The sequence below is a fragment of the Lepidochelys kempii genome, chromosome 3, assembly GCF_965140265.1.
Source record: "Lepidochelys kempii isolate rLepKem1 chromosome 3, rLepKem1.hap2, whole genome shotgun sequence".
Classification (NCBI taxonomy): domain Eukaryota; kingdom Metazoa; phylum Chordata; order Testudines; family Cheloniidae; genus Lepidochelys; species Lepidochelys kempii.
This window is the reverse complement of record NC_133258.1, coordinates 83,423,434-83,436,253: the sequence shown is the minus strand read 5'-3', so window position 1 is coordinate 83,436,253 and position 12,820 is coordinate 83,423,434. Positions and strand designations below refer to the sequence as shown.

General features: G+C 42.0%; 1 protein-coding gene across 7 annotated transcripts in view; it reads right to left on the bottom strand.

The window, feature by feature from the left end:
• The window catches only part of CEP57L1 (centrosomal protein 57 like 1), a 47,391-nt gene that overhangs the window by 17,413 nt on the left and 17,158 nt on the right, over positions 1-12,820 (bottom strand). For all 7 annotated transcript variants that reach the window (XM_073336982.1, XM_073336981.1, XM_073336986.1 and 4 more), the window contains 3 exons: positions 12,332-12,453; positions 1,038-1,154; positions 646-723 (listed from right to left, as the gene is read on the bottom strand). In XM_073336982.1, coding sequence (XP_073193083.1) covers positions 646-723; positions 1,038-1,154; positions 12,332-12,453 — 317 coding nt within the window. The remainder of the gene's footprint in view (positions 1-645; positions 724-1,037; positions 1,155-12,331; positions 12,454-12,820) is intronic.

Genomic DNA, 12,820 nt, shown 5'->3' with positions numbered 1-12,820 from the left:
TTAGTGTGAGTAAAATCAAGCTGCACTCAGGGAAGATGGTGGCCCTGGCAGGAAAAATCAGTTCATGGAATTCTCTATAGAAGATCATTTATTTTTCAGCCTCTGATGAAGAAATTTTTTATTTAATAGTGAAAAAATGAATCTTACAAAGAAAAAGGTCTCTAAGTGTAGCCAAATGTATAGGATTTAACCATATGGAAAGTTGAAAGTCTGTGTTATTCTATTAAGATAGTTCAGGACAAAAAGTTTAACTTAGGATGCTAAGTTGCTTAATTGACCCATTTTATAATTAAATTTTAAGTTAAACTAAATTATAAATTCTCAGAAAATTCATTGTTTATTCAATGAGAATGTACTCTAATTTTGAGGCGAATGTGCTGTATTCTTCATGCATTTAAAAGAAATTAAAAAAAGATTGAATCCCTGCTTTAAGTTCAAAACACAACAACTCAGCCTTACCTATGGAACTGATGTTCTAGAAGAAGCCAAATGTACATAATATAAACCTCATTAAGCAAAGCTTATCATTTGGAGTTGTCAAGTTAGCGTTACAGAATTTTTCCAAGCTAATAAACAGGTTATAAAATTGTCTTGAAGAGAGACACTATTTCCTCAGCGATAAATCCAGTAATTTGGCTATCCTACCTGAGCAGCTTTGTCTTGTATTAACTTACGCTGATGCTCTTCTTCACAAAGTTTTTCCTCCAATTGTTTGATCTTGTCCTGAAACAGAACACTAGAATGGTTAGTCACATTTAAGGCTGGCCCAATGAATCAGAACTGGCAAGTACCTTGCAAATTTGAAGGAATCTTGCAATAGTCAAAATTACTAATCTTCTTAAGCAGGCTTAAATTCCTCAGATTTATAGGAAATGAAGTCTGAGGTAGAAGGCAAAGTGAATGTTGAGATCTTATACTCCTCTGCTGGAGCTACAGTTGATAAATGGTCTGTGTATCTTAGCACAAAGTTGGCAACTGTGGCACAAAGAAATTTGAAATGAACTGTAACTGCACATGGTCATGTTAGGATTGCTTACTTCTGCAGTTCTCTGTGTAGTGCTAAGTCTGAAGCACTCTTTTTCTAGGACTTCAAGCTTTTCAAGTTTTGCATGGAGCTCCATCTGATTCTGATCTTTTTCCTTTTGAAGCTGAGTCTGGAAAGAATAAGCAAAAGTCAAGTTTGGCAGCTGATAAAATAGTTTGACACCCCAAAAAAATCTCTCACCACAGTGAACTTTGTTTTAACAGTTTACAATTTTAAGTATTAAGTTCAGTGCTATGAAAAATGCCAGACAAAGCAGCGTTCAGTTTCCACCACTGTCAGAAGCTGATAAAGTACATGTAGGAACTGAAGAGAAACAGTCAAATGAAAAAGAGTTTCAATTCAATTATATCACATAACTAAAAACTGACAATTTTTTTAAGTTTTTAAGTATACAAATGCTAGAAGCCTCCATACTAAGATGGGTGAACTTGAGTGCCTGGTAATAAATGAGGATATTGATAGAATAAGCATCAGAGAAGACTGATGGAACAATGATAATCAATAGAACACTTAAATACCAGGGTACAAAGTACCATAATACTCATTCATAAGCCAAAATTTTTTTTTTTTTTAGTAAAAAAGGGAAGCATCAAAGAATGGGGTCGGCTTATGAACGGGTATAGAGGGAGAGGTGGGACACAGCCCCTCCCCCCAACAGAAGGGGCAAGGAGAAGCAGCACAGCCAGCAGAGCCAGAAGGGAAGAGGCGGGGCCAGAGTCTCTCCGCTTCTGGCCACGCAGCTCTCCCCCCAGCCGCTGAAGCAGCCGCACTGCTCGGCCCCACCCACCAGAGCAGGTTGTGGCCATGCCGCCCGGCCCGCTGCAGCCATGCTGCCTGGCCCAGCCTGCTGGAACATGTTGCAGCCACGCTGCCTGGTCTGGCCCACTGGAGCAGGCTGCGGCCACGCTGCCCAGCATGCTGGACCAGCTCTGGCCAGGCCAGAGATGGTCTGGCCCACCGGAGCAGGCTGCGGCCACGCTGCCCAGCATGCCGGACCAGCTCTGGCCAGGCCAGAGACATCCTCCCCTGGCCCTCCCCAGATAAGGTGGGAAGGGATGGGGTCATGTGGGGGGTTGTCACCGGGGTTACTCCCCTGACCCCCCAGCTTCTCCCCCGCAAAAAATTTCCCCATCAGTTGCTGTCCCGGCCCATCAGGGTAAGCAGCTGGTGCGCCGGGACACTTTGCTTACTTAGGTTTACCTCCGTGCCTGCGGACGCTCGAGGTAAACAAACCATCTCAGCCCACCAGCAGCTTATCCTGATGGCCTGGGAGCCAAAGTTTGCTGACCCCTGAATTATAGGGTCGGCTTATGAATGCTTCATAAAAATTTTCCATTTTTAAACTTATCCATCTTGGTGGGGGTCGGCTTATAATCGAGTATATACGGTATACAGGAATGACAGAGTAGGTCGTGCTGGTGTGGGAGTGGCATTGTATGTGAAAGAAAGCATGGAGTCAAATATAGTAAAAATCTTAAATCAAACTGCACCATAGAATCTCGATGGAGAGAAATTCCATGCTTGAATAATAAGAGTCTACCAGTAGGAATATATTACTGACCATCTGACTAGGATGGGGATTGTGAAATGCTCAGGGAGATTAGAGAGGCTATAAGAATAGAAAACTCAATAATAATGGGAGATTTCAACTATCCCCCTATTGAATGGGTACCTTTCACCTCAGGACAGGATGCAGAGATAAAATTTCTAGACACCATTAATGACCGTTTCTGGTAGCAACTAGCCCAGGAACCCACCAAGGGGAGAGGAAATTCTTGATTTAGTCCTAAGTGGAGTACAGAATCTGGTCCAAGAGGTGACTCTAGCTGAACTGCTTGGTAATAGCAATCACAGTAATATAATTAAATTTAACATCTTTGTAGAAGGGAAAATACCAATAAAGCCCACCATAGTACCATTTCAGAAAGGGGAACTACATAAAAATGAAGAAGCTAGTTAAATGGAAATTAAAAGATACAGTCACAAGAGTGAAATGCCTGCAAGCTGCATGGAAATTTGTTAAAAACACCATAATAAGAGTTCAAATTAAATGTTTATCCCAAATTAAAAAACCTAGTAAGAGAACCAAAAAATGCCACTGTGGCTAAACAGAGTAAAAGCAGCAGTTAGAGGCAAAAAGGCATCCTTTAAAAACTGGAAGTCAAATCCTACTGAGGAAAATAGAAAGAGCATAAACTCTGGCAAGGCAGAGGTAAAAGTATAACTAGGCAGGCCAAAAAAGAATCTGAAGAGCAATTAGCAAGAGACTCAAAAACTAACAGCAATTTCTTTTTTAAGTACCTCAGAAGCAGGAAGCCTGCCAAACCATCAGTGGGACCACTGAGCAATCGAGGTGCTAAAGGAGCACTCAGGGAAGACCAGACCATTGAGGAGAAGCTAAATGAATTCTTTGCATCAGTCTTCACTGCAGAGGATGTGAGAGAGAGAGAGTCCCACTCCTCAGCCATTCTTTTTAGGTGACAAATCTGAGGAACTGACCCAGAGTTAGGTGTTAGTAGGGGAGGTTTTGGAACAGATTGAGTTTGTTCAGAACTCTTGGGTGAATACTATCTGGTTCTGGTTACATCTTACTGTTTAATTAATCAAATATGAAATTGCAGAACTGCTAACTGTGATATGTAACCTGTCCCTTAAATCAGCTGCTGTACCAGATAGCTAGAGGATAGTTAATGTCATGCCAATTTTTTTTTTTTTTTTTTAAGGTTCCAAGGTGATCCTGGTAATGACAAGCCAGTAAGCCTAATTTCAGGACCAGGCAAGTTGGTTGAAACTATAGTAAAGAACAGAATTATCAGACACATAGATGAACACGATTTGTTGGGGAAGAGTCAACATGGCTTGTGTAAAGGGAAATCATGCCTCATCAATCTATTAGAATTCTTTGAGGGGGTCAACAAACATGAACAAGGGTAATCCAGAGCATATAGTATACATGGACTTTCAGAAAGCCTTCGATAAGGTCACTCACCAAAGGCTCTTAAGCAAAGTAAGCAGTCCTGGGATAAGAGGAAGGTCCTCTCATGGACCAGCAACTGTTTAAAAGATAGGAAACAAAGGGTAGGAATAAATGGCCAGTTTTCAGAATGGACAGAGGTAAAGAGAGGTGTCACCCAAAGATCTGTACTGGGACCAGTATTATTCAACATATTCTTAAGTGATCTGGAAAAGGAGGTAAACAAACAGTCAGGTAGCAAAATTTGCAAATGATATAAAAAACTATTCAAGATAGTCAAGTCCAAAGCAGACTGTGAAGAGTTACAAAGGGATCTCACTAAACTGGGTGACTGAGCAACAAAAGAAACAGATGAAATTCAATGTTGATAAATGCAAAGTAATGCACACTGGAAGACATCCCAACCATACATACAAAATGATGGGGTCTAAATTAGCTGTTATCATTCAAAAAAAGATCTTGGAGTAAATGCGGATAGTTCTCTGAAAACATCTGCACGGTGTATAGAGAATGTACACTGTACAGCGGCAGTCAAAAAAGCTAACAATGTTTGGACCCATTAGGATAGGGATATATAATAAGACAGAAAATATAATGCTGCTATATAAATCCATAGTACAACTACACCTTGAATACTGCATGCAATTCTGGCCATCCCATCTCAAAAATGGTATATTAGAATTGGAAAAAGTACAGAGAAAGGCAACAAAAATGATTAGAACTATGGAAGCAGTTCCATACGAGAGCTTAAAGAGACTGACTTTTCAGATTGGAAGAGAGATGACTAAAGGGGTATATGACAGCGGCCTACAAAATCATGAATGGTGTGGAGAAAGTGAGTAAGGAAGTGTTGGTTACTCTTCCACATAAAAACACATGAACCAATGAAACTGATAGGCAGCATGTTTGAAACAAACAAAAGGAAGTACTTTTTCATACAACTCACAGTCAACCTGTGGAACTCATTGCCATGGGATGTGGTAAAGACCAAAACTACAAGAGAAAAAAAAAAAAAAAAAAAAGAGTTAACTACATTCATGGAGGCAAGGTCTATCAATGGCTATTAGCCAAGATGGTCTGGGGTGCACACCCCTGCTCTGGGTGTCCTAAGCCTCTAACTGCCAGAAGTGGACAACAGGGGATGGGTCACTCCATAATTGCCCTGTTCTGTTCTCTGAAGCATCTGGCACCAACCACTGTCTGAACACAGGGTCCTGGGGTAGATGGACGACTGGTCTGACCCAGTATAGCCGTTATGTCAGCTTGCCCACAGAGCGTGCAGGGTGCAAGCAGCAACAGGCCTAACTTCCCTAGGGCTGAGCTGCTGCTGAACCTCAGCCAGAACCACCAACTAAACCATGCAGTTGAAAGAGGCAATTGTCTAGGGCACTGGAATATTAGAGGCAGCAAGTATTCAATACGCTTGCGCGCGCACGCATAAACTATGAATTACCTAGATAAGGACTGCTAGAGTCAGACTGGACCTGGAGGAATAGGAAAATAGTGGTCACAGAATGTGTGAGCAAAGTGCTTGTCAACAAAAGGTCTCAATTGGCATGTTCTCTTCTGCCTCCCACCTCCTAAATGTCATGGACTTGTGTAAAGGAATGCTAAACTCTATTACACAGTTCAGCCACTACATGGCACTGTGTGTAAAATACCTTATTTACATTAGCCTCAGCCATACCTGGCAGAGCATTAAAGGATCTTAGAACGAACACAACTAGTGTGTACCTTGTGCAAATGCAAGTTCTGTAGCCAGTCCATATCTGATATAGGAACACGCCATGGTGTCAGAAGTAAACTAGGCCAGAAGAGAACAGAAAGAACAAAGCAACAAAGGCTGCAGGATCTCATCAACATACTGCTCTTCAGTGCCCAAGAGAACTTCAGCTTTGACAAACCTTCACAATGGACAGACAGTAAGATTCTGAATTACAAAATTCTGAATTGCAAAAAAGCTCCACTGGGAAACTGGAGATATACCAGTATCTCTTTTAATGTAGGTGATGGAGAAGAAGTCAGAGCATCTCTTTATATCCTTTGATTTTACAGAAGACAGTCACAAAGAGAACTATGAAAGTGTTCTGGCTATGTTTGATGCACCTTTTATACCCCAGAGAAATGTGCTTTTTTTCCCCAACCAGCGATTCAAGAACCAGGGGAAAAATGTTGAATGTTTTATAAGAGCTCTGCATACATTGGATGAAAACTGATTTGGGGAATACAAAACACGAAAAGTAACAGAGACAGGTTATTGGGTTAAAATATTTCACAGTAGCTAAATAGAAGACAGAGTTAATCCTAGCCATAGCTATTCAGAGAGCAAAGCGGTCTGAACTAGTCAAACAGAACACTAGGTAGGAGCAATTTGAAATCCCTGAAACTAGCTTTGAAATAAGACAGACACTTGAATGTTCAAAGTATTACCATCAAGCCCCCAACGCAAGGAAAGAACTCCCAGGCTAAAAAGGAACAAATTCCAACCTACATGCACAAGGTGTGGAAAAAGTCATATCCCAAGAGATGATGCATGTCCATCCAGAGGCACATGGTGTGTTAAATGCATGAAACATGAACATTTTGCAGCTGTTTGTTGCACCAAAGGAGTCGGAGTTGATTGATATGACAGATAATCAAGAGCCATTGTTTCTGGGATCTAGCACTTCTGGCGACAAAGAACCTGCCTGGAGAGTGAAAGTGAATACTCATGGCAAAACTATTGACGTGAAAACTGACTCAGGAGCAGGTGTCACAATACTCTCAGAAGGCACTTACAATCACCTTCAACCTCTCACACAGCTGAAGTCACCCGACACCATTCTGAATAGCCCTGGAGGTTCTCTGAATTGCGTGGGCCAGTTCACCACAGAGACAACTTACAGAGATAAAAGCTTTTCATTCAAAGTGTATGTGATCAAAGAATCACAGACCAACAACCTTCTCAGTTGCAGTGTGGCAGCCATGATGGGCTTAGTGAGAAAGATGGAAGAACTTGGTGGAATATTTGGTAATATTAGACTTTTGCAAGGAGATCCGGTACAAATAACCTTAAGAGTCAATGCTGAACCTTATAGTGTACATGAGCCTCACAGGACTCCTATCCCATTACTTCATAAAGTGGAAACTGAGTTAAAGAGAATGGAAGGGATTGGCACATTGAGAAAACCTCTGATCCAACAGCATGGTATGCCCTAATGATAGCAGTAATAAGGAAAAATGGAAAAAATATGGGTCTGTGTGGATCTTAAAAGGACTTAATGAAATAGTTGGAGAAAAATATATCCTACCAACACTGGATGACTTCCTCCCCAAAGTGAAAGGAGCTACAGTAACCTCCAAGCTGCATGTCTTGAGCAGACACTGGCAAACTCCTTTAGTCCAAGAAAGTGCTCGACAGACTACACTTATCACACCTTTTGGGAGTTTTTGCTTGTGAAGATTACCTTTTGGGATTACCAGTACATTTGAAATTTTCCAAAAAAAAAAAAAAAGGCAGAACTGTTAACTATAACTCCATATATGGATCTTCAATGGAGAATACAACAAAACCTCAAAGTCCTAAGCCTAGTCAGTGAGCCTGGACTGAAGCTAAACAAGGGAAAAATGCGTTTACCACCTATCCCAAATCGAGGTTTTTGAGAAACAAAAATGGAATCATTCCTAGTCCTGAGAAAGCAAAAGCAATTCAAGCAATGCACCAACTAACATACCAGAACTGAGACGTATACTGGGGATGGTAAATTACCTTGGTCGATACCTACAAGACCTTTCTACAGTGACAAAACCACTGAATGAACTATTAAAGTCCAACACACCTTGGCTATTGGGGCCAGATCAAGACATTGCCTCCTACGAGGTAAAAGAAATTAACTCAGTAGCTCCTGTTCTCAAGTACTATGATGTGAACAAACCCACAATGGTCAGTGAGGATGCAAGCAGCTATGGTCTAGGTCAGGGGTGGGCAAATATTGTGGCCCGAGGGCCACATCGGGGTTGCAAAACGGTATGGAGGGCTGGGTAGGGAAGGCTATGCTTGGCCCCCACCCCCTATCCACCCCCTGACTGCTCCCTTCAGAACCCCTGACCCATCCAACCCCCCCCACCCAATCCTTGTCCCCTGACCACCCTGTCCTGGGACCCCCAGCCCCTATCCACCCCCGCCCCCTGACAGGCCCCCTGGAACCCCTGACCCATCCAACCAATCCTTGTCCCCTGACAGCTCCCTCCCGGGACCCCCATCCCTAACTGCCCCCCCGGACTCCCCCTACTCCCTGTCCCCCATCTCCCAGGACCCCCGAGCCCCCACCCCATATCTAACCCCCCCTCCATCCCTTATCCAGCCCCCCTCCTGCTTACCACCCCGCTCAGAGCAGCGGGACAAGCCTGGGAGATGGACGGGTGCAAGCCGCGCTGCCTGCACAGCACCATACTGACAGGGGAGAGGTTGGGGGCTAGCTCCCTGGCTGGGAGCTCAGGGGCTGGGCAAGACTGTTCCACGGGCCGGATGTGGCCCACGGGCCGTAGTTTGCCCACCTCTGGTCTAGGTGTATTTTTGCAACAACATGAGTGGAAGCCAGTTGTATCTTGCTCTCACATTCTCACTGAAACAGAAAAACAATATGCACAGATTGAAAAGGAGTGCCTGACAAGAGTATGGGCATGAGTTTTATTAAACAGGTATCTGTGTGGATTGAATTTGTTTATGATAATAGACCATAAGCTGCTTGTAACCCTCATCAATGGAAGAGGCCTGGATCAAGCACTGCTGAGATGCCAGTGTCTACTGATAAGGTTAATTAGGTTTAACCCAATTGCTAAATATGTTCCTGGGAAAAATCTGGTAGAAGCAGACACACTGTCACAGAGCCCAGCATCGCACTCAAGGATCCATGAGCTGGAAGATAATGTAAAGGCATACATGAAAGCTATGGATGCATACAGACCAGTGTCAGAACAGACTACATCCGTTACAACAAGCAACCTCAACAGACATGCAACTTGAGCAAATTCTAAGTTACTTTAGGGTCATCTGGACCAAGTATCTAAAGAACAAACACGAAGGAAGTGACAAGAGACTACTTTGTGGTGCAGGGACTATTAAATCATGAGTAAAGGCCATTTCATATTAATTCCAAATGAAAGGAGAGGAGAAATCCTAATGTCCTTCATGGGTGAAGTTTAATGATTAATTAAATGACACAAATGGACCAGTCAGTCAGCTTGGTGGACAGGCATCAGCAGGGATGTGAAAAATAAAGTTATTTTATGTGAACATTGCAGAGCTAACAGACCAACACAATACAAAGAACCTTTAGTAACATCACCCCTATCAGAGAGGCCTTGGAAGAGACAAGCAGCAGATTTATGCAAATTCAGAGGACAATTGGTCACTATGAACTATTGTGATGCTATAGGATTAAAACATGAATATGTAGATCATTGTTGCTACCACTGTTATACAAATGCAACAAATCTTGTGCAAAAGAGGTCATGTAAGGTATCAATGGAAAAGTTATGGTTTGCTGAATAAGATTATCCTATTTGTATACATGTATCATTTTCATATTTGAAGTTATGAATATTGACTGTATATCTGTATTTCAAATGTGTTTGCTCCTAGTAACACCCTCAAGGTAGTTTACATCCAGTCTTGCCAGCACACTGTGAATAGACTATTCAAGTTGATGGCCCATCAACAAACACAATGGGCCATGGAAGAAGTTTATCCCTGCCTGATGGACTTTCCAGCCAGAATATGGGTAATGGCCCCTGCTATGACTCATTGAAGTATGCAAGGGCATGTAACCACCTCGTGTAACACTGGACTCCATCTTGTGCCTGCACATTTCCACTGGCTGTACTGAGAGCAGACCCTCCACATGGGAGAAACTGTAAAATGCCCTGGAAATATCTCCATTTTGCCTCTTTCCTGCTTGGATCTCTGGAGTATGGACTTATATTAATGGGAGAAATCTAATCAAGGGACTTAGGACCTTCCACTCTTTTGGAAGCAACCAGAGACTTAAGCCAGCAGTTTATGCCATCACTGCTTCAAACCTAATCCAAGAATTTTCAATTATTGTATGTATTTGATTCATTTAACCAATTTTAACTCTCACCTTTCTTTTTTCTTATAAGCCAACCTTTAGATATTAGATACTAAAGGATTGGCAACAGCGTGATTATTGGGTAAGATTTAAGTTATATATTGATCTGGGTATGTGGGATCAGAAGAATCCTTTGGTTGATGAAATTGATTTTAAATAACCACTCATCATTAAGTCTAGTGTCTGGGAATCGAAACAAAGACTGGAATACCTAAGGAAGCTGCAGTTCTGATTTCTTGTTAGCCAGTGTGGTGAGACAGAAGTTTACTTTTGTTGCTGGTTTGGTATATCTTATGGAAGAATAACCACCAGTTTTGGGGTATTTCTGCCCTATTTCTCAGCAGTTTGTCCTGAATTTGGTATTCTCAGTTGTGACCCACTGAAGCACAGGTACATTCCCAGGTATACAGAAATAACGTACTTGAAAGATATAACGTTGCATTATTATTGCTTTTGCTCACTTTTGTCCATCACAAGTTGTTCTGGAATACCATAGACCACAATTCCCTGCAACAGAATTTAAGTAATTCTAAACTAAATATGATTTTGAGCATATTAATAGCAGCCCACAATACCAGCAATGAATGGAGAACTGAGAGAGCTATACAGACAGCCAAGAAAATCTTACAGCAGGAAGATCTATTTCTTGCTCTTCTGAGTTACAGATCAACACCAATAGCAGCTACTGGATACAGTCCAGCACAACTGCTGATGAAAAAACAACTCAGAACTACTGTTTCAAGTTTGGGAAAGAATCTATGAAAAGAGCAGTCAAACTGGATACAATGGCAAAAAGAGCCTAGGAACACTTTTACAACAGACATAATTCAGTTAGAGAGCTGCCAGCTCTAGCCTCTATATAAATCCACAGTACGCGCACATCTTGAATACTGCATGCAGATGTGGTCGCCCCATCTCAAAAAAGATATATTGGAATTGGAAAAGGTTCAGAAAAGGGCACCAAAAATTATTAAGGGTATGAAACGGCTTCCATATGAGGAGAGACTAATAAGACTGACTTTTCAGTTTGGAAAAGAGATGACTAAAGGGGGATATGATAGAGGTCTATAAAATCATGACTGGTGTGGAGAAAGTAAATAAGGAAGTGTTATTTACTCCTCATAACACACGAACTAAGGGTCACCAAATGAAATTAATAGGCAGCAGGTTTAAAACAAACAAAAGGAAGTATTTTTTCCACACAACGCAGTCAACCTGTGGAACTCCTTGCCAGCAGATGTTGCAAAGGCCAAGACTATAACAGGGTTAAAAAAAACCGAACTAGATAAGTTCAAGGAGGATAGGTCCAGCAATGGCTATTAGCCAGGATGGGCAGGAATGGCGTCCCTAGCCTCTGTTTGCCAGAAGCTGGGAATGGGTGATACGGGATGGATCACTTGATTACCTGTTCTGTTCATTCCCTTTGGGGCACCTGGCATTGGCCACTGTCAGAAGACAGGATGCTGGACTAGATGGACCGTTGGTCTGACCCAGCATGGCTGTTCTTATAGAAAAAAAAAAGGATGGACAACTCCAGCTGTCGTAAAGAAAAGGAATTCAGCACCCAGATCATATGTGATCAAGACTGCCAGCGGAGAGTTCAACAAAAAACATTGACATCTACAGTTTGCTCCTCAGAAGGAACAGATAGCAGGTGCAGAACAAGATGAGGAGGATTTTAGACCAACCAAAACCAGTCCTTGCAACTAATGGACAGCCAGATGACCAAGTTGTTACAAGTTTGGGTTATGTAATTAGAAAACCAGTAGGATTCAGAGACACTTAACAGATGAAATTCAAAGACAGTGTGATAGTGTAAATGTAAGAACTTACAGAGGGAGATGTAATGGAATGTGAAACTGTATTATACTGTTCAGCCACTAGGTAGCACGGTGTATAAAATACCTTATTTTAACAAACCTCAGCCAACACTGGCCAGAGCATTAAAGGATATTATAATGAACATATCTGGTGTGTATCTTGGCTACAGAGCTTTCTCTGGGCAAGCTACACCTGACACAGGAACATGACAGCTTATTAGAAACTCCACACTAGCAAGCCATTTTGTGTAATTCTCTGAATAGCTGACCGATGATCACCACTTTCCGTCATTACCAATCTGAGCAGAACTGGGGAGATGCAATATGTAGGAAGTACAATCTTGTGCTCTTACTGTTTCATTTATTATACTAAATACTTCACCTGTTGCTCTAGAACCATATTCTTTTCTAGCTCTGCATTGAAAACCATTTTCCTCATGAAATCCAGCTGTTTCTCGAGTAGGGAGCAGCGGGATTGTGCTGCACTTAACTGCACACTAACATCTGTGGAGAGAGACAGACACACACACAGTGTAGAATAGTATTTTTGAGTAACATTTAGCCTGCCCCTCACCCTATGGTCTTGGAGATTTCAAAGTTTTTGGGTTGGTATTTTTTTAAATATAAAAAAGGGTACTTGGGCTGGGCCAGTGAAGTGGTTAACAGGGAGTATTTTAACATGTGCAAGACTCAGGATGTATTTCCAGGTCCAGACCCTGATCTGTGTTACTATTGACTTCACAGGAGTTCCTCACCATTTACACCAGTATAAACCTAATCAAATCTGGTTCCCTCCTGCCCCCTTCTTACCTTTCATCAGATTGGGGGTACCATATAAGTAGCACCGAGTTCTGACCTGTAGTGACGTCCT